This window comes from Polypterus senegalus, chromosome 12 (assembly GCF_016835505.1).
Source record: "Polypterus senegalus isolate Bchr_013 chromosome 12, ASM1683550v1, whole genome shotgun sequence".
NCBI classification, from domain to species: domain Eukaryota; kingdom Metazoa; phylum Chordata; class Cladistia; order Polypteriformes; family Polypteridae; genus Polypterus; species Polypterus senegalus.
In genome coordinates, this window is record NC_053165.1 from 33651847 (window position 1) to 33677800 (window position 25954).

At 40.9% G+C, this 25954-nt stretch overlaps 1 protein-coding gene across 3 annotated transcripts in view; it reads left to right on the plus strand.

Annotated features, from left to right (window-relative positions):
- The window catches only part of LOC120541369, an 89806-nt gene extending 64899 nt beyond the window's left edge, over positions 1–24907 (plus strand). For all 3 annotated transcript variants that reach the window (XM_039772922.1, XM_039772923.1, XM_039772924.1), the window contains exons 12-13: positions 7117–7231; positions 23828–24907. In XM_039772922.1, the coding sequence (XP_039628856.1) occupies positions 7117–7231; positions 23828–24876 (1164 nt within the window). In that variant the 3' untranslated portion in view covers positions 24877–24907. The remainder of the gene's footprint in view (positions 1–7116; positions 7232–23827) is intronic.
- The last annotated feature ends 1047 nt before the right edge of the window (positions 24908–25954 follow it).

Below are 25954 nucleotides of genomic sequence, written 5' to 3' on the forward strand. Positions count from 1 at the left end.
TTTGTACCATCATGTACCAACAGTTTTGCAAATCATCAGACTAAGGCAGAATCATATTCAGTGAAGTTGAATTTTAAAAATTAATAATAATAAAATACACCTCACATGTCATTTGAATATTATTACTATTATTCAACAACGTAAAACTTTTGCTTCAGACAGAGTTGCCAATATTTGGTAACCATCTTTCCATCTTATAGAAATATTGCCTCAAAAACCTCTAAATATAGTTGAAGATGCAGAGATGAGAGACCTCATTCAGCAAGGTCTGACATAATTGTGTCCTGTATCAAGGATTTATATAAAAAGTGCAGGTCTTTGCAATTTCAGCAGTTAAGAAGTTGTAAAGTATTCACATTCACAGGGGATGACTGGGCATCACTAAACCCACTAAACAGCTTACTTACAAAAGTTGAGCAGGTTTCATTTTGAAATTCTACGCGTAACGGTTATAACGGTTGACAACGTTCGCCATGTTGAACATTCTTATTTATGGCCCCATCTTCACGAAATTTGGTAGGTGGCTTCCCTGTGCTAACCAAAACCGATGTACGTACTTATTTCAGTGGTATGATGCCACTGTCGGCTGGCATATTGAAGTTTCCAATGTCACTAATTCTCCAACTTCCCGTGTAGGTAGAAGGCTGGAATTTGGAATGCTCATTCCTTACAGCTTTCTTACAAAAGTTAAGCAGGTTTCATTTCGAAATTCTGTGCGTAACGGTCATAACGGTCAACAACGTCCGCCATGTTGAACTTTCTTATTCATGGCCCCATCTTCACGAAATTTGGTAGGCAGCTTCCCTGCGCTAACCGAAACCAATGTACGTACTTATTTCGGTGGTATGATGCCACTGTCAGCCACCATATTGAACTTTCCAACGTCACTAATTCTTCAACTTCCCGTGTAGTAGAAGGCTGAAATTTGGTACTTATTTTGGTGGTATGATGCCACTGTCGACCGCCATATTGAACTTTTCAGCGGTCTTTGTTACTTATGGGCCCATCTTCAAGAAATTTGGTACGCGGGTTCCCAACGCTAACTGAATCCTACTTACGTACATATATACGTCCATAGCCTGCAGCTCGGTCACCATGTGAGGCGGCGTTGGGTCCCCCATCCCAATGCCTCCCACGTTGTTGGCTGCCTGCCTATATAAGGCTGTACGTCGCTCCAGTCTCTACATTCCCTTCCTTGCTTCGCCACGGGATTCACGTCTCCCTGCTGATAACTACAGCCTTTTTATTTAATCCACAGCTTCTCCGCTGTTTTATTGTTCACTAGCAGAATACCCGCGCTTCGCAGCGGAGAAGTAGTGTATTAAAGAAGTTATGAAAAAGAAAAGGAAAAATTTAAAAAATAACGTAACTTGATTGTTAATGTAATTGTTTTGTCATTGATATGAGTGTTGTTGTCATATCTATCTATCTATATATATATATACACACACACAGACACACACATATATAAGCATATATATACACATCATATATATATACAAAAATAGACATATATATATATATAAATACATATATACACATATATATACACATTATATATATATATATAAATATAGGAAAATACCCGCGCTTTGCAGTGGAGAAGTAGTGTGTTAACGAAGCAATGAAAATCTACATATACACACATACATATACATACACACACATATATACACACAAATACATATATATATACATACACACACATATATATAAACATATTTATACATACATATCTACATATATACATACACACACACACACAACTATCGTATATGTTCAAGTTCTATTTAAATTTTAAATAGAAGGAATTTTTATTTAGTAGACAGAATATTATTCCGGAATAAATCAACTCAAATCTTAAATAACTTATTATGTTTTGCTCTCCATAAAAATATTTCCTATCAAAATTATACAAATTCAAATATGAACATGGTGCATAACAAAACCTGGAAATATACAGTGGTGTGAAAAACTATTTGCCCCCTTCCTGATTTCTTATTCTTTTGCATGTTTGTCACACAAAATGTTTCTGATCATCAAACACATTTAACCATTAGTCAGATATAACACAAGTAAACACAAAATGCAGTTTTTAAATGATGGTTTTTATTATTTAGGGAGAAAAAAAAATCTAAACCTGCATGGCCCTGTGTGAAAAAGTAATTGCCCCCTTGTTCAAAAATAACCTAACTGTGGTGTATCACACCTGAGTTCAATTTCCGTAGCCACCCCCGGGCCTGATTACTGCCACACCTGTTTCAATCAAGAAATCACTTAAATAGGAGCTGCCTGACACAGAGAAGTAGACCAAAAGCACCTCAAAAGCTAGACATCATGCCAAGATCCAAAGAAATTCAGGAACAAATGAGAACAGAAATAATTGAGATCTATCAGTCTGGTAAAGGTTATAAAGCCATTTCTAAAGCTTTGGGACTCCAGCGAACCACAGTGGGAGCCATTATCCACAAATGGCAAAAACATGGAACAGTGGTGAACCTTCCCAGGAGTGGCCGGCCGACCAAAATTACCCCAAGAGCGCAGAGACGACTCATCCGAGAGGTCACAAAAGACCCCAGGACAACATTTAAAGAACTGCAGGCCTCACTTGCCTCAATTAAGGTCAGTGTTCACAACTCCACCATATGAAAGAGACTGGGCAAAAACGGCCTGCATGACAGATTTCCAAACGCAAACCACTGTTAAGCAAAAAGAACATTAGGGCTCGTCTCAATTTTGCTAAGAAACATCTCAATGATTGCCAAGACTTTTGGGAAAATACCTTGTGGACCGATGAGACAAAAGTTGAACTTTTTGGAAGGCAAATGTCCCGTTACATCTGGCGTAAAAGGAACACAGCATTTCAGAAAAAGAACATCATACCAACAGTAAAATATGGTGGTGGTAGTGTGATGGTCTGGGGTTGTTTTGCTGCTTCAGGACCTGGAAGGCTTGCTGTGATAGATGGAACCATGAATTCTACCGTCTACCAAACAATCCTGAAGGAGAATGTCCGGCCATCTGTTCGTCAACTCAAGCTGAAGCGATCTTGGGTGCTGCACTAGAACAATGACCCAAAACACACCAGCAAATCCACCTCTGAATGGCTGAAGAAAAACAAAATGAAGACTTTGGGGTGGCCTAGTCAAAGTCCTGACCTGAATCCAATTGAGATGCTATGGCATGACCTTAAAAAGGCGGTTCATGCTAGAAAACCCTCAAATAAAGCTGAATTACAACAATTCTGCAAAGATGAGTGGGCCAAAATTCCTCCAGAGCGCTGTAAAAGACTCATTGCAAGTTATCGCAAACGCTTGATTGCAGTTATTGCTGCTAAGGTTGGCCCAACCAGTTATTAGGTTCAGGGGGAAATTCCTTTTTCACACAGGGCCATGTAGGTTTGGATTTTTTTTCTCCCTAAATAATAAAAACCATCATTTAAAAACTGCATTTTGTGTTTACTTGTGTTATATTTGACTAATGGTTAAATGTGTTTGATGATCAGAAACATTTTGTGTGACAAACATGCAAAAGAATAAGAAATCAGGAAGGGGACAAATAGTTTTTCACACCACTGTAAATAAAATTTGTTCTTTTCAGCAATAACAAATCAAATCATTCAGTTGTCTTTGGTTATATGTCATTTTATCAGAGCTGGAAGCCTGGCATCTTTTTTTGGCAACAAGTTCGTTTATGTTTGGTGTGAGGTTCTGTGTTGTGGAGATTCTCAGGATGGACTGCAGGTGTTCATCAGTGAGGCGACTCCTTTGTGCTGTTTTGTTAGTCTTCATGACTGAGAAGAGCTTCCCACACAGATATGTGCTACCAAATATGCACAAGGTTCGAGCTGCATGTAGACGGAGCTGGAGCATTTTTGCGGGAATGGAGTGAATAAACTGTGCGGGCCGTGCAGTATCATACTTTGCCATCAGTGTGCCATTACACTGCAGCTCAATCACCTCCATCTGAATCTGCACAGGTGCAGTTTCCACATCGACAGCAAATGGGTTACGAAACAACTCAAAATTCTTTTTTTGTTCTTCAAAGTCACCAAAGCGCCGTGCGAACTCAGTGCGCAGTGCGCTCAGTTTATCAGCAAAGTGCGTATTTGGGAACACCATTGTGCTGACTTGGTTCAACATTACTTGGCAACAGGGAAAGTGGGGCAAGTTGCACTGGTGCATTTGTGTCTCCCATAAAAGTAGCTTCACTTGAAATCACTTTGTGATTTTGCACAGCTAACAACGTCTGCTGAAGTGTCAGATTCTTCTTTAACTCTTCTGCTTTCTGTATCTTGTGCATTGCATTCAGGTCTTTCAGGTTATCTTGATGTTTTGTCTCATAGTGCTGTCTTAGATTAAATTCTGTAATTACAGCCACATTAGCTCCACAAATGAGACACACGGGTTTACCGGCAATGTCAGTAAACATATACTCAGCCTCCCATCAGTTTTTAAAGGCTCTATGTTCAGAATCACCTTTTCTCTTTGGTATCGTGTGGGCTAGCTTCTCAATAACTTGCAGCATCATAAGCTAGACTTGATTAACGCGGTAAGTGTTCGGCAAGGCAGCTGAAGCGCTGCATTATGGGATCTGTAGTTTATTGTGTTACCAGCGCTTCATATCCCGGGCCATTAATAACAATAATATATAAAATGATCTCGAGCGGATATAATTACACGCCGGGCCGGATGTGGCCTGTGGGCCTTGAGTTTGACACATATGGACTAAATAGAACTTGAAAAGATATATTTTTTCAAATGTGATCGCGCAATTCAGATCGAGTTGACGCAGACTACAGTACATCGAGCCCGCGTGCTATTGTGGTTTTGCCTGCGTGCCTCAATAAGTCATCCTCTCCTCGCTCTTACTTTTTTACCGTTCATCTAATGAATACACTGAGTATGGCTTTACCAAAACAATCATTGATCGCGAATAAAGTATCCATTATTCATAAAGCTTCAATTGGTGATCTGTTTTTCTGCGTTAACTGCATATTTATTCATACGTCTCAAACCAAGGGGATGCGAGGCTAAAATGTATCGGGAAGCGTGCGTACATACTCAGTGCATCCCCTCTCGGGAATCGAACCTCGGAAGCCGGCGCTAGAGGTGAAGCCATTACTATTGCGCCACGGCGTGTGGTTTGTCTATTTGAGCGTAGCAGTGTAATTCAGTTTTTGTTCAGCACTCTTTGGAACTGTTGCTTTTTGTCTGCGCACTGCGTCAGTTCACGTGAGCCGCTGAATATGGTTTTATATGTCACTCGCTCGCTTCTAATTGTTTCGCTGCCTTCTTAATTATATAATGTATGTTTTCTTCAGCGGTTTTTGAAGCTCTTCCTGGTTTTCTACGTACTGCATGATTACGTGGGAGGCGTGATGATGTCACATGAAACTCCGCCCCCCACGACTTTCGAGCTCAACTCCATTACAGTAAATGGAGAAAAATAGCTTCTAGTTATGACCATTACGCGTAGAATTTCGAAATGAAACCTGCCCAACTTTTGTAAATAAGCTGTAAGGAATGAGCCTGCCAAATTTTAGCCTTCTACCTACACGGGAAGTTGGAGAATTAGTGATGAGTCAGTCAGTCAGTGAGTGAGTGAGTGAGTCAGTGAGGGCTTTGCCTTTTATTAGTATAGATTTATTACGATTATAGTTATTGTGTAGGTATTTTAGACTTACTTTACATTGTTCAGGTACCCATGTCCTTTATCATTCCAACCATACCCCCATTAGCATGTCTATCGATCAAAGAACTGTCACTTACCGAGTGGTTTCTATGCCTGGAGATTGCACCTACCTTTTCCATTCTCTTTGTTACATATTGCACGGCCATATCAGGCTCACTCTTGATATCCGGAGGAACATTGTGTCTTATGTATTGAATGACTGGGACAGGTTCAAGGTGTGGACTGATGACGGTACAGGAGATAATTATTCTTCACAGGAGCACTATAAGAGTGAAATGCTTAAGCCCTTCACCTATGCATCTGCATGTGATTTGATGGCTGCTGGTGAATTGTTCGGTTGTCGCTTTCAAGTGTACCGAAATGGCCAAATATTTTACACCTTTCGACAACCGCCAATGCCTCTTAAACATCTTAGATTGACAGGTGATGATTTCCGTAGTGGACACTTTGATGTTTATGAATGTTTTAAACTCTCAAAAGCTGGATATGAAGTTATCGATGAAACCAGTTGTATACTTACAACGCTTGACAGATGCCGAATGTCTCTTCAACACAAGTCCTACAAATACCGCAGTAATTGAAACAAACCTTGAAACTCAAACCGATTATGACAGCAGCAATCCAAGCTGTGAGATTTGAAACAAGATTACTGTTCACATGGCCAACTGTACGTTGCATGCTCAAGAGTAAGCTCAGCGCTCAGCTTGGTTATATTACAACCGGAGGGCCGAACTCGCAATGTGGTTTACAAAGAGATCCTTAACAAATAATTATTGGTATATTTTCCATCAGTTTAAAAAGGTTTAATTTTCTTCTTAATAAAAATTTTAAGGCAGTACTTTGCCGCTGCGAAGCGCGGTATTTTGCTAGTATAATATAAAGAGTGCCCTTGATAATGTTTGGGACAAAGACACATTTCTCCTTGATTTACCCCTCTGCTCCACAGTTTAAAATGACAAATCAAACAATTCAGACATGATTAAAATGCACATTACAGACTTTAATATAAGGTTATTTGCATAGATTTTACTCAAACCATATAGATATTACACCATTTTTTGACATGCCCCAGTTACAATTTTCCTTTAGTTTTTAATTTAAAAGCACATTTATGAGGTTTTTACTCCAGACTTTACACAGGACATTTAACCATTCTGACTGATTTGTGTTCTTCTGAATCCTGTACTGTTATCCAGGAGGGTAAGAAGAGTAAACAGATTATTACAGGAAAAAAAGTAAACAATAATGGACAGGAATACAACAGTGCACCTCACAGTTTTACAACTTTTTATAGCTAGCCTGTCTTATGCAGCGTATAGCAGTTTACTACTTACTTTGTGACTGTATGAGACATATTCACTGACTTTTTATATAATGTGCCTGCTATTTCTCTGAAAATGCATTTCCCATTTTTGCTAACAGACAGCTGCAGTGCCTGTTACTTTGGAAGGTCAATTTAAAGGAACAAAAGCAACACTAACATTTGGTAGTCCTGTTAAAAATCAAACTATGGAGACCCAAACAACTAGTGAATCAGGTGAGTCACTGCTACCATAATATCTCAAAATAGTTTTTCAGTAGGATTTTTGCCTAAAGAGTATTGATTGTGGACTTAAATTTACATCCGTTTTAAATATAACACATTCTCTTTCTCTAGTCTGTCTCATTCCCTAGGGTGACCCAGCTACGCCATAATTCTCGATGTGCAGTCGTCATCTACGTATTTTTCCTTGATGTTCCCAACAACTTGAAATTACTGTTTATTGCTTCCAATTTTTTCTCAGTCTTCCCCTCTTTCTGAAAAGCTCATCACTTGCTTGCCTATTTTTTGTTCATCTATCTGGAACAAGTGTCCAAGCCATCTCAACCATTTTTGTTGGATCTTGTCCTCTAACATTGTTGCTCCTGTTATCTTGTAAATTTGTTCAATGGTTACCCTATCCTTCCAGCTTTTACCAATGTTTCTTCGTAGTCCTCTGTAATGTGCCACCTCAAGGCACTTCTGATTCACGATTTTCGTGTTCCAGTCTTTCATAAAGTTTAATTTTTGTTCTCACATGTATCTCTTTGTTTTTTTCATATAATGCTCAACTTGCCAAAGTTTCCGTTTGCTTTGCCAATGCTTATTAGATTAGATTAGATTAGATTAGATTCACTTTATTGTCATTACACATGTATAAATACAGGGCAACGAGATTCAGTTTAGCATCTAATCAGAAGTGCAAAGAGCAGAAGTACAATAAATATAATATGTGCATATTATGTACAGTTAAATACGCTATTTATAGTTAAATGCAATATATACAGTTAAATACGATATGTACAGTTAAGAGCACAGTGAAGATGGGAATAGATATATAGATATATATATAAATAGATATACAAATGTTCTAAATGCGGATGGCAAATATTCATATTTTACATATACATTTATGTACCTATTCATGTGTTTGTATGTACTATAATACTATAAGTACTATATATATACACATACAGATGTACAATATACAGATGTGATATGTATGTGCTGTAATACTATGAGTATTGTAATATATACAGATGTACAATATATGATGTACAATGTACAGGTGTGCTGTGTGTGCACAGGTATATACAGATATGTACAAGGAAGGGAGGAGGAGTAGTGTAGAGGATTAAGTGTGTGGATGTGAAGGTTCAATGGGGGACTGAGTTCAGAAGTGTGACCGCTGTGGGGAAGAAGCTGTTCCTAAACCTGCTGGTTTTAGTTGGAAGGCTCCTGTAGCGCCTTCTGGAGGGGAGGAGCTGGAAGAGTTTGTTGGCTGGATGAGAGGAGTCCTTAAGAATGCAACGAGCTCGGCGTAAACATCTCTTCTTGTGAACGTCCTCAATGACCGGAAGTGGAGTCCCTATGATGCGTTGTGCGGTTTTCACCACCCGCTGCAGTGCCTTGCGGTCAGCAACAGAGCAATTCCCATACCAGGCTGTAATACAGTTAGTCAGGATGCTCTCTATCGCACAGTGGTAGAAGTTGCCCAGTATGACAGCAGATAGTTGGCTCTTCTTCAGTATCCTCAAGAAGAAGAGGCGCTGATGGGCCTTCTTGACCAGGCTGGAGGTGTTGTTTGTCCATGACAGGTTCTCCGAGATATGTATCCCCAGGAATTTAAAGCTGGAAACCCGTTCGACAGCCAAGCCATTGATGTGAATGGGGTGGTGGGTGTCTCCCTTCTTCTTCCTGAAGTCCACAATGAGCTCCTTGGTTTTGGTGGTATTCAGGAGCAGGTTATTTTCAGTGCACCACGCAGCTAAGTGTTTTACCTCCTCCCTGTAATTAGACTCATCGTTATCACTGATGAGACCAATCACCGTGGTATCGTCTGCAAACTTGATGATGGAATTGGATCCATACATGGGCCTGCAGTCATGAGTGAAAAGGGAGTAGAGGAACGGGCTCAACACGCAGCCCTGTGGAATGCCAGTGTTGAGTGTAATGGTGGTAGAGCAGTTATGGCCAGACCTGACATGCTGGGGTCTGTTGGTCAGGAAGTCCATGATCCAATTACAGATAGAATTATTGATACCAAGATCCACAAGTTTAGTGATCAACTTGGAAGTGATGACTGTATTAAATGCTGAGCTGAAGTCAACAAACAGCAATCTTGCATAGGTGTTCTTCTTGTCCAGGTGTGAGAGTACTCCGTGAAGCGCTGTGGTTACCGCATCCTCTGTACTCCTATTGTTACGGTAGGCAAATTGGTGAGGATCCAGTGTGGGGGGAAGGCATGTCTTGAGGTGTGCCAGTACCAGTCGCTCAAAGCACTTCATAGCTATGGGCGTGAGTGCTACAGGGCGGTAGTCATTCAGGCACATTGGTGATGAGTGTTTCGGCACTGGCACTATGAAGGTGGTTTTGAAGCATGCTGGCACTGCTGCCTGGGCAAGGGACAGGTTGAAAATATCCGTAAAGACCCCTGCCAGCTGTTCAGCACATGCTCTAAGGACACGTCCAGGGATGCCATCAGGGCCAGCAGCCTTATGAGCATTGATGCGGCTTAGTGCGTTATGAACCTCCGTGTGGGTGAGTGTGATGGTATGGCAGTCATCAGAGGGTAGGGTTATGGTGGACTTTTCCTTGTTGTCTTTGTCAAAGCGAGCGTAGAAGTCGTTCAGCTCATTGAGGAAGGACATATCCATGGCTGTCTGTGTGGAAGTGCAGCACTTATACTCAGAAATGGCCTGGATGCCCAGCCACATACGTCGGGGGTCAGAGTTGACAAAGTGCCCCTCCACCTTCAATTTGTAGCTAAGCTTGGCCTTGTTGATGCCCCTCTTCAGTTCTGCCCTGGAAGTACTGTAGGCCTGTGTGTCACCTGATCTGAAGGCATTGTTACGTGCCTTTAGCAGAAGACGCACTTCCCTGTTCATCCATGGTTTCTGATTTGGGTACGTTGTGATCCGCTTCTCTGTGGTAACACTGTCAATTGTGGTGCTGATGTGTTCCAGTACTGAGTGTGTGTAGTAGTCAATGTTTATTTGTGAGTCGAAGGTGGCCTGAGAGGCAAACATGCTCCAGTCTGTGTCCTTAAACCTGTCCTGGAGTGTAGAGTCAACCCCCGCTGGCCACACTTTGATGGTCTTCACTGTTGGTCTCACACGGTTGATGAGTGGTGAGTATTTGGGGGTGAGAAACAAAGAAAGGTGATCAGACTGTCCCAGGTGGGGGAGGGGTGTAGCTGTGTAGGCTCCAACAATGTTAGTGTAAACATGATCCAAGGTTTTATCCCCTCTGGTATGGCAGGAGACATGTTGGTGAAATTTAGGTAGCACCGTCTTTAGGTTGGAGTGGTTGAAATCACCTGCTACAATAATGCAGCCTCAGGGTGAGCAGATTGTTGTTTGCTAATGGCTGCATAGAGTTCTTTCATAGCAAGCTTAGCATTAGCATCCGGTGGGATATATGCAGCTGGTATTATAGTGGAGGTGAACTCCCTCGGCAGATAGAATGGTCTACACTTAACCATGAGATACTCAAGGTCAGCTGAACAGTGTTTTCCAACAATGACAGAGTTTGTACACCAAGCCTTGTTAATATAAATGCACAATCCTCTGCCTCTTGTCTTACCGGAATCATCAGCTGTTCTGTCCGCCCGGAGAATGTGGCGCCCGACTAGCTCTATAGCATCGTTAGGTATACCGCTGTGTAGCCATGTTTCTGTGAATATCATGATGTTACAGTCCAGTATTCTCCTATTGTCGGTGATCCAAAGTCGCAACTCGTCCATTTTATTCACCAGGGACCGCACATTAGCAAGGAAAATACTGGGTAAGGATAGCCGATGTGGTGATAGCCTTAGCTTAGCTGTTAGTCCTCCGCGTTTCCCCCGCCTTTGTTTACGGTCTCTGCGCCGTCTTCGAGTACTTCCGGTCGGCTGGGTAGCCTGCGTAGCGTCGGGTGTTCTTCTTATCTCAGGGATGAGATGAAGGTTGCTAATAAAACAGTCCGAGTTGTGTAGATCAATATCCAAAAGCTCTTGTCGGGTATAGGATGTAAAAGCGAAGCTGTTCTGAACGAACAGACCCGAGATGAGCAGGAATAACACTGCTATTTTGCAAAATCTGAAGAGACGCTGAGCCTCGCGTGACGCACGCGCCGCCATAGTCGCAATATCCCCGCCATAGTCGCAATATCTATATCACAGCTACTATTGCTTTGTGTGCAACTGTCAAGATAACAAAAATTCTCAATAATATAACATATTATGCACATTATTTTTTATTGGATTACATTAGATCTTCTTCTTTCGGCTACTCCTGTTAGGGTTTGCCACAACGGTTCATCTTCTACCATATCTTTCTGTCCTCTGCATTACACCCATCACCTGCATGTCCTCCCTCACCACATCCATAAACCTCCACTTAGGCCTTCCTCTTTTCCTCTTTCCTGGCAGCTCTATCCTTAGCATCCTTCTTCTGATATACCCAGCATCTCTCCTCTGCACATGTCCAAACCAACACAGTCTCGCTTCTCTGACTTTGTCTCCCAACCGTCCAACTTGAGCTGACCCTCTAATGTGTTCATTTCTAATTCTATCCATCCTCGTCACACCAAGTGCAAATCTTAGCATCTTTAACTCTGCTACCTCCAGCTCTGTCTCCTGCTTTCTGGTCAGTGCCACTGTCTCCAACCCATATAACATAGCTGGTCTAACTACCGTCCTGTAGACCTTCCCTTTCACTCTTGCTGATACCTGTCTGTCACAAATTACTCCTGACACTCTTCTCCACCCATTCCACCCTGCCAGCACTCTCTTCATCACCTCTCTTCCACAATCCTCATTACTCTGTACTGTTGATCCCAAGTATTTAAACTCATCCACCTTCACCAACTCTACTCCCTGCATCCTCACCATTCCACTGACCTCCCTCTCATTTAGACACATGTATTCTGCCTTGTTCCTACTGACCTTCATTCCTCTCCTCTCTTGAGCATATCTCCACCTCTCCAGGGTCTCCTCAACCTGCTCCCTACTATTGCTACAAATCATAATGTCATCAGCAAACCTCATAGTCCACGGGGACTCCTGTCTAATTTCGTCTGTCAACCTGTCCCATCATCATTGCAAATAAAAAGGGGCCCAGAGATGATCCCAGATGTAATCCCACCTCCACGTTAAATGCATCCATCGCTCCTACCACAGACCTCAACATTCTCACACTTCCTCGTACATATCCTGTACAACTCTTATGTACTTCTCTGTCACTCCTGACTTCCTCATACAATACCACAGCTCCTCTCGAGGCACCCTGTCATATGCTTTCTCCAGGTTCACAAAGCCGCAATGCAACTCCTTCTGGCCTTCTCTGAACTTCTCCATCAACATCCTCAGAGCAAACATTGCATCTGTGCTGCTCTTTCTTGGCATGAAACCATACTGCTGGTCACTAATCATCACCTCACTTCTTAACCTAGCTTCCATTACTTTTCCCATTACTTCATGCTGTGGCTCATCAATTTTATTCCCTGTAGTTACTGCAGTCCTGCACATCCCCCTTATTCTTAAATATCGGCACCAGTACACTTCTCCACTCCTCAGGCATCCTCTCACTTTCCAAGATTCCATTAAACAATGTGGTTAAAACCTCCACTGCCATCTCTCCTAAACACCTCCATGCTTCCATAGGTATGTCATCTGAACCAATGGACTTTCCATTTTTCATGCTCTTCATAGCTGTCCTTACTTCCTCCTTGCTAATCTGTTGCACTTCCTGATTCACTATCTCCACATCATCCAACCTCTTCTCTCTCTCATTCTCTTCATTCATCAGCCTCTCAGAGTACTCTTTCCATCTGCTTAACACCCTCTCCTCGCTTGTGAGTATGTTTCCATCTTTATCCTTTATCACCCTAACCTGCTGCACATCTTTCCCAGCTCGGTTCCTCTGTCTAGCCAATCGGTACAGGTCCTTTTCTTCCTCCTTAGTGTCCAACCTCTCATACAACTCATCATACACCTTTTCTTTAGCCCTCGCCACCTCTCTCTTCACCTTGCGCCTTATCTCCTTGTACTCTTGTTTAAATTCTGCATCACTCTGACTATCCCACTTCTTCTTCTGCATACTATCCTGTATTTCCTTAATTCACCACCAGGTTTCCTTTTCCTCCTTCCTCTTTCAAGATGTCATGCCAAGCACCCTTCTTGCTGTCACCCTTACTACATCTGCTGTAGTTTCCCAGCTGTCTGGTAACTCTTCACTGCCACCCAGTGCCTGTCTCACCTCTTCCCTAAACTCAACCTTGCAGTCTTCCTTTTTCAACTTCCACCATTTGATCCTTGGCTCTGCCCTCACTCTCTTCCTCTTCTTGATCTCCAACATCATCCTACAGACCACCATCCTATTCTGCTTAACTACACTTTCCCCTGCCACCACTTTGCACTCTTCAATGTCCTTCAGATCAACTCTTCTGCATAGAATGTAATCTACCTGTGCACATCTTCCTCCACTCTTGTACGTAACCCTATATTCCTCCCTCTTCTTAAAATACGTATTCACCACAGACATGTCCATCTTTTTGGCAAAATCCAATATCCTCTGACCTTCTTCATTCCTCTCCTTGACACCATACTTACTCATCACCTCCTTGTCTTCACTGTTCCCTTCACCAACATGCCCATTGAAATCCGCTCCAATCACCACTTTCTGTCCCTTGGGTACACTGTTCATCACTTTATCCAACTCACTCCAAAAATCATCTTTCTCACCAATTGCACACTCAACTTGCGGTGCATATGCACTAAAAACATTCATCCTCACACCTCTAATTTCCAGCTTCATAATCATTACTCTGCTTGACACTCTTTTCACTTCCAAAACCCTCTTGACATATTGTTCCTTCAGAATAACTCCTACTCCATTTCTTCTTCCATCTACACCATGAGAGAACAATTTGAATCCACCTCCAATCCACCTGGCCTTACTCCCCTTCCATTTAGTCTCTTGCACACACAATATATCAACCTTCCTTCTCTCTATCATATCTGTTAACTCTCTCCCCTTAGTCATACTGCCAACATTCAAAGTTCCTACCCTCAGTTCCACTCTCTCTTTACTTTGCTGCTCTCCTCCTGCCTCCAGACACGTCTCCCCCCTCTTCTTCGGCCAACAGTAGCCCAATTTCTGCCAGCACCCTGTTGGCCAACAGTACTGGTGGCTGTCGTCGTTAACCCAGGGCTCGACTGATCCAGTATGGAAATTTGTATTGTTGTCCGCATATTTGATTTGGCAAAATTTTACACTGGATGCCCTTCCTGACGTAACCCTCCCCATTTATCGGCTTGGGACCGACATGAAGAAACACACTGGTTTGTGCTTCCCCTGTGGCTGGGTTATTGGATTACATTAGATAAACTTTATGATTTCCATGGTGAAATTCGGGGGCATACAACAGCAGAAATATATAAAAACAAGGATTTAGACTCACAGGACAGTTAAAACAGCCAAGCAATTGATCATTAAATAATAAATTTAATGAGTAGATCGGGTGGAATCATTGAATTGCCTGGACGTAAATGACCCCCAGAGATGCATTTTAGGACATTGTGATGAAATAAGCCTGTAGCTAAAAGTGCTTGAAGAAGGCACCTCCTGGAATGGATGGAGGAAATATTTCATGATGGCATCCAATTTTGCCAACATCCTCTTTTCCACAACAGCTTCCAGTGTGTACAAAGTTTGCCCTGTGGTGGAGCAGGCTTTCCTGATAAGTTTGTTCAGACGTTGTGCTTCTTTTGTGCTCAGGTTTCTTCCCCAGGAGACGGCTGCATATAATACCACACTGGTTACTGTAGCTTCATACACCAAAGACCCAAGGCTCTTTAGCAAGTACAGTCTGCTCTAACCTTTCTTGTACAGTGCCACTGTTTTGTCAGACCAGTCCAGTTTATGTGAAACTTTAGGTACTTGTAGCTCTGCACCACTTCATGTCCTCACCCTGAATGGTGGTGGTCTGAGAGGCTTCTTGGCATGTCGAAACTCCACCACCACCTCTTTTGTCTCGCTTATGTTCACATAGAGGTTGTTGTCCCTGAACCACAAACAAAGTCCTCCATGACTTTCTTGTACTCTGACTCATCTCTCTTATTAATGCAGCCTATGATGGATGAGTCATCAGAGAATTTGTGCTGGCAGTATGTTGTGTAAACAGGAAAGGAGACAGGACATTTCTCTGAGGTGCTCCAGTATTACACACCACCATTTCTGACACACATTCCCTCAGCCTCAGAAACTGCTGTCTGATTGTCAGGTCGTCTGTGATCCAGGAGATTGTGGGAGCATCAAGATTCAAAGCGTTGAGCATTTTCCACCAGTTGATGAGACAGAATGGTGTTAAAAGCACTTTAAAAGTAAAAGAACTTTATCCTGACTGTGGTACCAGCTATGTCCAAATTGTAGTAGGCTCTGTGAAGTATGTACATGAGAACATCCTCCACACCAGAATGTGTCTGATAGGTAAGCTGCGGAGGATCCAGATGTTCTGAGAACAGGGGTCATAGCTGTTTTAAGACAAGTCTCTCAAAGGTCTTCATGATTTATGAAGAAAGAGGACTTTGTATCACTGGAATGCCCTTTCTTTGGCACTGGGACCACACAGGATGTTTTTCACAGTTGGGGAAACTGTCTGCAAATTCATGGAAAGGGAGAACAGGTTTTTGAAGGACCCTGCAGATCTGGCTGGCACATGTTTTCAGCAGCTGGGGCTGATTCAATCTGGCCCAGAATCCTTGTTTATGCAGAGTTTTCCCATGTCTCTCCTCACTTGATCAGCAGTGACACACAGTCCTCTGGGATGATGGAGACCATAGGTGTGATGTCTTTGAAGGGGAACGTCATTGAGGGTGCAAATGTTAGTTGTGATTCTTTTGTAGTTAGTTTGTTTATTTTAATCCTTTTGTTTTCAGTATATTTAAATGTTATCTTAATTGTGGCATTTAATTAGAACAATTTGTAGTCTCAACAAAAATCATATGCATTATTTACCTCGGTGCTAGGAATCATTTGGTTAAATATCTTTTGGTATAGAATATTAGCTATATTTTTGTGTTGCTACTGTGGAATCAATGAAAAATTTTCCTTCTAAAAACTAGTCTGTGTAAAATGATGATTTATGTAAGTCACAAATAACGAGTTAAAACAGAGCCTTGCCAGCACTTAAATCAAATCATTTATACCTAATGTGAGGAAACAGGTAGCATATAAAAGATAGGGTCTCTGTATCATGACTTTTATTGAAAGACAAGATTCTCCCCCCAAAGATAGACATTTTCCGAAAGTGGGGAATAAAATGCCTGGTGTTTGATCGTTACACAATAACCCTTTATTTTTTTTTATACTAAGAAATATATACTGTTGAGACAGATAGTAAAGCATGTACAAGTTTTATAATGTTATAGTAGTATATTTTAGCTAAGTGTAGACTTTATTCAGACCATGTTTGCCTAGTTTGAATGTTAAGTAAATTATTTCTTGATCCAGCAGTTCTAATTAATCCCATCCCAGTTATTCACAATACCCATATAGTGTTTCATAGAAATATTTTTGTTGTTTTTCAAATTAAGTTTGATTTATGTAATGTAAAAATAGATCTATGAGACTTCAATTACATTTCTTTGTCAATCGGCACCAATAGAAAAGTTAATGGAAAGTCAGCAGTTTGAACAATGTATGTAAAGATAATACAGTACAAAATAAAAAGTAATAACTAAACTGGAATGAGAACTTTAGTTACAGCTTGGGTAATTTCATAAAAAGTTGCCCGTTAATGTCAAACCTCTAAACAGTAACAACAACAACATTTATTTATATAGCACATTTTCATACAAAAAAAATGTAGCTCAAAGTGCTTTACAAAATGAAGAATAGAAAAATAGAAGACACAATAAAAATTAAAAATAAGTCAACATTAATTAACATAGAATAAGTAAGGTCCGATGGCCAGGGTGTACAGAAAAAAAAAAAATCTTTAGGGATTCCAGACCAAGAGACCGCCCAGTCCCCTCTGGGGAAGTAATAAAGTTTGTGCACTGAGACATTGCAGCTTGCCAAACTTGAAAAAGCAGGTTAGGTGCATTTTACTCGGTAGGGTCCAGGTGGGACAATGCCTAATCAGGTTAACTTTATCAGACTAATTCAAAATTTGGGTCACAGCAAAACAAAAGGCGCATTTAGTCACTTTTCTGTTTGTTTCACAAAGCATCAAATGCTACCAGAAACCATAAAGGTGCCCATTAGCATGACATAGGTGGGCATGTCATGTGCCAGATACTCATTGATTAACATTAGAATCCCTGAAGCCTATGAAAATATTCATAATGCCAGGCCACCTTAAATTCCCACGCACTTCATCAGCAGCGTCTTTGTTTAGTAAATCAGTGTCAATCAGCACTAGCAGCATGCAGCCTGCTATCCCATCCCTCATCGAGGCAGCTGAAGTCAAGTCAGACACAAAATTCTCAGAGCAGGAAGTAAGGTGTCTGCAATTGTATAGGGTAAAGAATATATCATTACAGTAATCCCTCCTCGATCGTGGAGGTTGCGTTCCAGAACCCCCGGCAATAGGTGAAAATCAACGAAGTAGAAACCATATGTTTGTATGGTTATTTTTATATATTTTAAGCCTTTAGAAACTCTCCCACACTGTTTATAAATATTCCTCGCACAGTTATACAGTAAACCCTTGTTTATCGCGGTTAATCCGCTCCAGACAGATAAATGAATTTCCATGAAGTAGGATTCTTTATTTATAAATCTAATATTTTCACAGTTAGAGCATTGAAAACCTGTCTACGACCTTCTAAATACGTTTTTTAACATTATTAGAGCCCTCTAGACATTTCATTCACTTACTGTTGTATTCTCACACCAACCCGTTTTAGACATCCGTGTCTTTCCAGAAGTGTTTAGCATTCAATAAATAATTATGCATGAGATTGACCGTGTTTCTACCCAGTGCAGAGAGGCGTGGGTAAGCCGTTGAACCCCATTTGGGCTGCAAGCCGTGGAATTCCCACTAAGTGTGACTCATACGTTCCCACTCATTACGTCCCTACCCTTTGCGCACACCCCCCCTCCCACCTCGCTACTACCGTTGTCGGATGTCTTGGTGGATTATATATAGAAAAGCAGCCAAAACCGAGGGGTATCCCATGGGTTCCTTAAAACAATCCTTTACAACTGAGGTTAAAACACAATGAAGTAAGCAGTCTTTAAAAACTGAGTTTTCGGTTACGACGCACGACTGCATGCACCATAGCAAACTGTTTTACATGCTACATACAGCAATTCGCATCAGCGACAAACATGTGTCGTCTTAGATGCTCCTGCACTTTGTACACACCCCCCTCCCACCTCGCTACTACTGTGGTCGGGTGTCTTGGTGGATTATATATAGAAAGGCAGCCAAAACCGCACAGAGCAATGAAAAGTCAAAAATTCCATCTTTTCATTCACTTTCTGTTGTATCCTCAAACCCTCCCTTTTTAGACAACTGTGTCTTTCCAGAAGTGTTCAACCATCAATAAATAATTATGTGGCGTTTGTTATGCCGCGGGTTCACTATTGTGTTGTATTTTGCTCTCTCCAGAGTTCCATCTTTTCATTCGCTTACTGTTGTATTCTCACACCAACCCGTTTTAGAAAACCGCACAGAGCAATGAAAAGTCTACATCAGTCACAGGTACATCTGGACTGTGTAAAGACGACAACTCCAGTGACGAGTTGGAGGTGGGCACATGAGCGGGCAGTGTATACTGAACGAGAAATCAGCAGACTAGCATGACGGACGGAACTGAATGGACGTCCTTCTCCTCTCCTCCCGTTCCAAACTCCGCACCGTGCACCCCCCATCCCTCCGTCTGACAGGAGAAGACGCAAGGACGGTCCGCCAGTTTTCAGTCACAGACGATTGTGTGTTGGTTCGTTCCGTGCATTGTTACAATGTTGCTTTTCTTGCTGATTTATTACATTACCGATTTTTCAAATGTTAATTTTCTCCCTGTGCTTAAAAATCATTAAAAAACCGGCCTGATTATGCGGGGTATGGTACGCCGCAGGTTGGCTAGTACTAAATGTATTCCTAATCTGTACGCGGAAAATTGGCATTGAGTAAGCCTTCTTCGCTTGGTGGTTCTTTTATCGGGAACATGTTGTAAATCTTGAAATCTATGAAATTTTATTATGTTTTCATTTTGCGGCTAAGTCATGTTTGTTTTTATTGTAGGTTCTGCCAGTTTGTGGGATCGTTGCCACTACTCTTTCCACAGTTGACAGGGCTGGAGTTCCATAAGTTGTACTATGTGTTTGTCACTTGTGCAACGATTTAAAAGTTAGCTCTGCATACATACAAGAATCTGTGGTTGTTGGTTGTTAAATAAAAGTTCCTTTAAGTTTCTGATTAAATTAAAAATTCCAAAATTATAGCAAGCAGCAAAGTAATATGATTTTACTTACCATTTAGACAGTTTGCTTAAGTATTTTGGTGTCCGATTTCCTGATCTCCTGGTGTAGACTTTTTGCCAAGTGTTAAGCTCATGTTCCATCCTCTGACCCCTTTAGTAAAATGAATCTTCTTTGTCCCATTACAGGCAAAACACCGATCTTTTGTATGTATTAAAAAGAGCAGTGGCCCATCCGCTGACTCTCACAAATAGTCAAAGTTGCTCAGATGGATTGCGGCACAGACTTACTTTGCCTGCTTTTTTTTTTTATTATTATTTAGCAGACCTCTTCATTTTGTTTGCTGGTACAGTGAATCCTGAGCAACCCAAAACTAGTAAAAAAAAAGAGATGTACACATTTTCAAGAAACAAGAACAAAAACGGTTTTCAAAAGGAAAAATCCAGACCACTAAAAGATAAAAGTCGAAACTTGAATTTCCAGGAGTCATTGCCAAAACTACAAGAATGCCTCCAGCATTAATACTCTAAAATTATACACCAGATTCCAAGCCTGTATGCTATCCAAGTCCTTCTGTAATGATATAACGGATTCCAAATTATCTGCTAATCCACCTATCTTGGTATCATCTGCAAACTTAACCAGCTTGTTACTTATATTCCTATCTAAATCATTTATATATATATATATATATATTATATATATATATAAAATAACAGAGGCCCTAGCACTGACCTCTGTGGAACACCACTCTTAACATCGGCCAGTTTTAATGAGGTTCCTCACACCATCGTCCTCTGCTTCCTGTGTCTGAGCCAATTCTGCACCCATCTAAAACATCGCCCTGAACTCCCACTTCTTTTAATTTGATGCCCAACCTCTCATGTGGCACCTTATCAAATGCTTTCTGAAAGTCCAGATAAATAATATCATATGCTCCACTTTGATCTTATCCTTTTGTTGCTTCCTCGTAGAATTCCAATACTTTAGTAAAACACAACCTCCCTCTTCTGAATCCATGCTGACTGTTCAGAGTAACTCCTGTCCTTGCCATGTGTTGCTCAATCGTACCCTTAATAATTCCGTACATTAATTTTCCTGTGATGCATGTTAAGCTTACTGGCCTATAGTTGCTTGGATCTGCCCTATCACCCTTTTTATATAATGGGTTGATATTTGCCATTTTCCAGTCCTGCGAAATCTCACCAGTGCGCAGTGACTTCCTAAAACTACTACTGTACTTACTAGCCTCCTTAAGCACATGAGGATAAATATTATCTGGTCCTGGTGATTTGTTTAATTTCATTTTATTTAATCTGAGCAGCACTTCTCCATCTACAATATCCAAATCCCTCAGTACCTCATTAGTAGTTGTATTTACCTCTGGGAGGTTATCCACTTGCTCATTTGTAAATACCTTAGAAAAATGTAAGTTTAGGGCATCTGCTATTTCACTGTCTGTATCTTTTAATTCCCCTTTACTATTTCTGATGCACTTGACCTCCTCCTTCACTGTTCTTTTACTACTAAAATACTGAAAGAATCTCATAGGGTCTTCTTTCGCCTTATCTGCTATATTCCTCTCCAACTGTCTTTTAGCCTCCCTGGTATCCTTCTTAATGGTTGCCCTCATGTTCTCATACACTCTTTACGATTCACTTTGCAGTCATTAGTCTTATATTCCTTATAAAGCAGTTTTTTTCCTATTCAAATTATTTTTTAAATCTTTATTAATCCACCATGGAGTTTTTTTTTGTTATCTAAATTTGGAATTAATAGGAATGTATCTGTCCTGCATTACATGTAAAACATTTTTAAACCTGTTCCACTCCTCCTCGACTGTCTCCACACTTAAAAGCTTATCCCAGTGTATCCTACTTAAACATTGTTGCATCTGCTCAAAATTAGCCCTACTAAAGTTCAGCTTAACAATTTTAGTCTTTGTATCTGCACTTACAAAATACTGAGAATTTTATTACATTATGGTTACTTGACCCTAGTGGTTCAGTCACCTCTACATCCTCAGTTCTATCCTGATTATTATAAAATACTAAATCCAGACAGGCTTTACCCCGTGTTGGTGCTTTAGCATGCTGTGTTAAAAATCATAATTATGCTCTGCTACATACAACTTCAACTCACCTACCTTATTTTTGATACTTCTAGCATTAAGGCAAGCTATTTTTAATGTGTTACTCCTTCTATATTTAAATGTTTGCTTAGAATTTACATTACTATGCATTTTTATTTCTACAACATTGTATGTTCCTCCAAGTATAGATTTAAACCTGGCTTGTCTTAAACTCCCTGCCCTAGACCCCCCCCCACGCCCCCCAAGTTTAAAATATCCTCAACTAGCCTACACATACACTTCCCCAATACATTGGTGCCCCTCCAGTTCAGATGTAATCCGTCACGGCGGAATAGGTCCCATCTGTTCCAAAAGGAGTCCCAATGCCCCATAAACCTATACCCTTCTACCCTGCACCAAGATTTGAGCCATGCGTTAAGCCTTCTAATCTCCTCAATCTTACCTGGACAGGCGCGTGACACAGGCAGAACTTCGGAGAAGACTACCTTGTCAGTTCTGCTCCTCAGCTTGGCACCTAACTCTTTGAATTTGGATCGCAGAACTGACAGACTACCCTTATGTATGTCATTTGTTCCAACATGGACAATGACCCCTGGATCCACCCCCACTCTGGCCAAGAGCATATCCACCCTTCCAGGGAGGTCTCCCACCTGTGCTCCCGGAAGGCAACACACCGTGCGAGACTCTCTCTCTCTGGAGAACACCTGCGCTTCAATCCCCCTAATGATTGAGTCCCCAACTATCACTACCTCTCTCTTTTTGGGAACTAGTTTTTAGGTGGCCCGTTGGGGCTCCTCATCCCTGCCTACCACCTCTGAATTATCAGAGACACCGTCCAGCTCCGCAAGGACATGATAAAAGTCTGACACTTCTAATTTTGGGGTTGATGCCCCCGGACAGTGTGCACCCTTTACCTTACGCCTTGTGACCTTGACCCCCTATTTCTTCCTTTCTGGTCTGGAATCTACTCCTGTGCCCCCTTGGGGGTGCGCACTATCTCTCTAAAGGACACCTGGGCCAAGTCCGCCAATTCTCTATTACAACACAGGTCAGCCAACTCCTCCTCCATTTCAGGGACCCTGAGCTTGAGGTGCTGGATCAGCTGGCATCTCGTGCAGATGTAGCCCTCATAGACAACTGGCTCTTCCAAACCATCTTCTAAAAAGTCCAACATCCAACAGGACTTGCATTGCACTGGCCTCCTTATTAAAATTTGATTTGGGATTAATAAACTGCCTTCACTTTTTTTTTTTCTTAAAATGTAATTTCTTCTTCTTTCAGCTGCTCCTTAATTTAAATGGTAACAATAAGATCTGCTACAGATATTTTACACCTTTGGTACTCATTTGGTACTGTGTCTTTTCAGAGAATCATTGGGTACTGCTGGTTTGACATTGTGTCAAATGAGCAGTTGCCCATGGAGTCCTGTATGAGGCACATTAACCTGCATTGTGAGGAAGCGTCAGTTACGGCACTGCAGTCATGTGGCACAATTCCCCGGGTGTCATCCGGCTCATAGGATCCTCATTCTTGAGGACCCAAGTGGCTGGACCAGGCCAAGGGGGAAGCCCACGTAACACCTGGCTGCGGCAGATAGAGGGTCATTTCCGGAGGGTGGGCGCATTTATGAAATTCTCTACAAAACTGTTCACGCTGAACCCTAATCTAAACATATGCGATATCACTACCACTACCTTTGCTACTAGAAAGTTGGCCTTAGATTGCTGTTCAAAATAGTTCAACATTGATCCAATGACACACACACTGATATTAGTGGCACAGTGGTTGTATGGGGTCACAATGAAGATGAATGTATCTAAGGAGTTAAGAACCCTTTGAATAATTGATTTATAATTCCATTTCATTACATTTTAATTTTGCTTTGGAAAATAAACATTACAAATTTATGTTGGTCTTAAGGGATAGAGTACATTAAGAAATATGTTTTTAATTTTTAACACCTGTGGTTTTAGTCTTAATGTTTTTAGGAAACTCACTAACTTACTCATTTTTTACTGTGGAGTTCTGTCAATTTTTTTAATGACTGATGTTCATGTAAAAGTGTGAGGTCAAAAAAAATGTAAAACTAAATTTTATTTTTTATTACAGTTTCTGTCAGTTTGGACAGGGAAGATGAAAACACTTGTCCCATTATTCAGAATTGTATGTGCCATCTTGTAGATCTGACTGATCAAGAGGATAGTTTACCTAATCAGCTTGATCAGCACAAGAGCTCTACTTCAGTATCACACTTTGAAAATGAAGTCAATAAACGAGAAGACGACATGGATTGGCTGGCTATTGATAAAAAATATTGTTATCTGAACAAGAGGACACCACGAAGATCCCTGAGCCTCCCTGAAGGCATTAATGAGCATGTGGAAAATGGAGCTGTACTGCCTGTGTCGTACAAAAATAGCACAGATAATCTGGAGCTTGATGAGCCCTGTACCTCACAAAATGTTGTATGTCCCAGCAGGAAAACAAAGGATTGTATTCCAGAAGTTGTAATCACACAAGCTAAAGTTGAAGAGCAGAATGAAGAAATAGAAGAAGTGGTGAGTGATGATTTGGACTTGTGCAACTCTGTACCCTCAAGCACATCCACTTGGATGTCAGTTGCCGATCGGATTCGACGTTTTAATAAGCTGACATCCCGACTTTGGTCCCCCTCCCAGAGCCTTGCTTCAGAATCCAGAGGTTCTCTATTCTTTCAGCGTGCTCCAGTCTTGAAAGTTGCAGAAAAATTTGAAGGTGGTTCTAAGATTTTAAAGAGAAGAGGTGCACGGAGGTTTGGAAGGTCTTTAAGCCATGAGAGTGCAATTGGCATATTAAATGGGTTTCAGAGGGATGAGGCATATGTTGAAGAACATAAAGAGTACAATTTAAGTCCACTTATGTCCCCTCCATTGCATCTTGCAGCTCCCAAAATAATTTGTGAGCCCCATCTTTTCAATAACTCAAGCAATAACCTTAATGTAGGCTCTCCTATTTCAATAGAAAACATGGAGGTGGCTGAGGATTTAAAATCATCTCCAGAGTCCGATTCGGCCCTGCATTTTCTAGTTGCAGGGGAGCAGCAGCGTTACAAGGGTTCACCAAAATGTCCCTTGTCTGCATCCAGGATAACTCCTGTAAGTGAATCTGTTGAACTTTAATTTTTGATATTGAATCTTTGTGTCTGTTTGAAAGGGGTTTTTCTTTAACAATTTTTCTTATATTTCATTGTCTGAATGTTTTTTTATTTATTTTCTTTTTGGAAAATAAAGGTCATTACAATAAAATATTTTTAAGTATATTTAATCATTTATCATTTACTTTTAGTACAGTAATATAGATTAAATAAAATTAATATAAAGTAACAATACAATTTAAATTTGATTAAAGTAATTTAAAGATAACAATAAACAGTGTATCTGCACAGGAGAGTGTTTTTTATGGGTCATTTTAAAAGGTAATTAATGTATTCTCACATTTTATGGAGAGGTCTAGATTGGGTGATTCTCTATCCTGAAGTGAGAATTGCTATGGAAACATTTTAGGGAGAATCAACAGCTTTGAAAGGCTGTACTGGTAGTCACCTGATTGAAAGTATTGGAGAAATACAGGTAAAATTCCATTACAACGAATATCTTTACAGCGATATTTTCATCACAACGAAGTATTTTTAAGGTCCCGACAGCTTCCCCATATGACACACGTCTATATAAATCTCATTACTACGAAGTACATTTAGCAGATACTTTCATTACAATGAAGTACACAAAAGACCTTGAAATGCCTGAATGAATCATCTGCAGAGCAGTTAGTTCTGTGGCCGCAGCTCAGTTGTGCACAACGATCCCCAAAGAAACATTGTCATTTTTTTCTTTCTTCGAACTTTCCTCGTACTAGGTTTTTTTTTTTTTGCATTTTTTGTTTACTGCGGTTTTCAGTGATACCTTTTGCTTATCGCTCGTCAACATTTGAAAAACATCCATTGGAGTTTAACTCATTGTCACCCTCCTATAAAAACGGCAGACACGAAAAAACGATAACAGTTAATATTAGAAGAAAAAAAAACTTCAATTTTTTGCAGCTCTTGATTGCGACAAAAAAAATTAACACATTGCCAGTGAATTTGGAATTTAGCCATCGACACTGTCAACTTTCTTGAAAGACCAAGCAAAAAAAGAAGAAAAATCCTGGGTTGCAAATGTATGTGAATTGCCGTTTTTATGTGGTTCAGTGATGCTC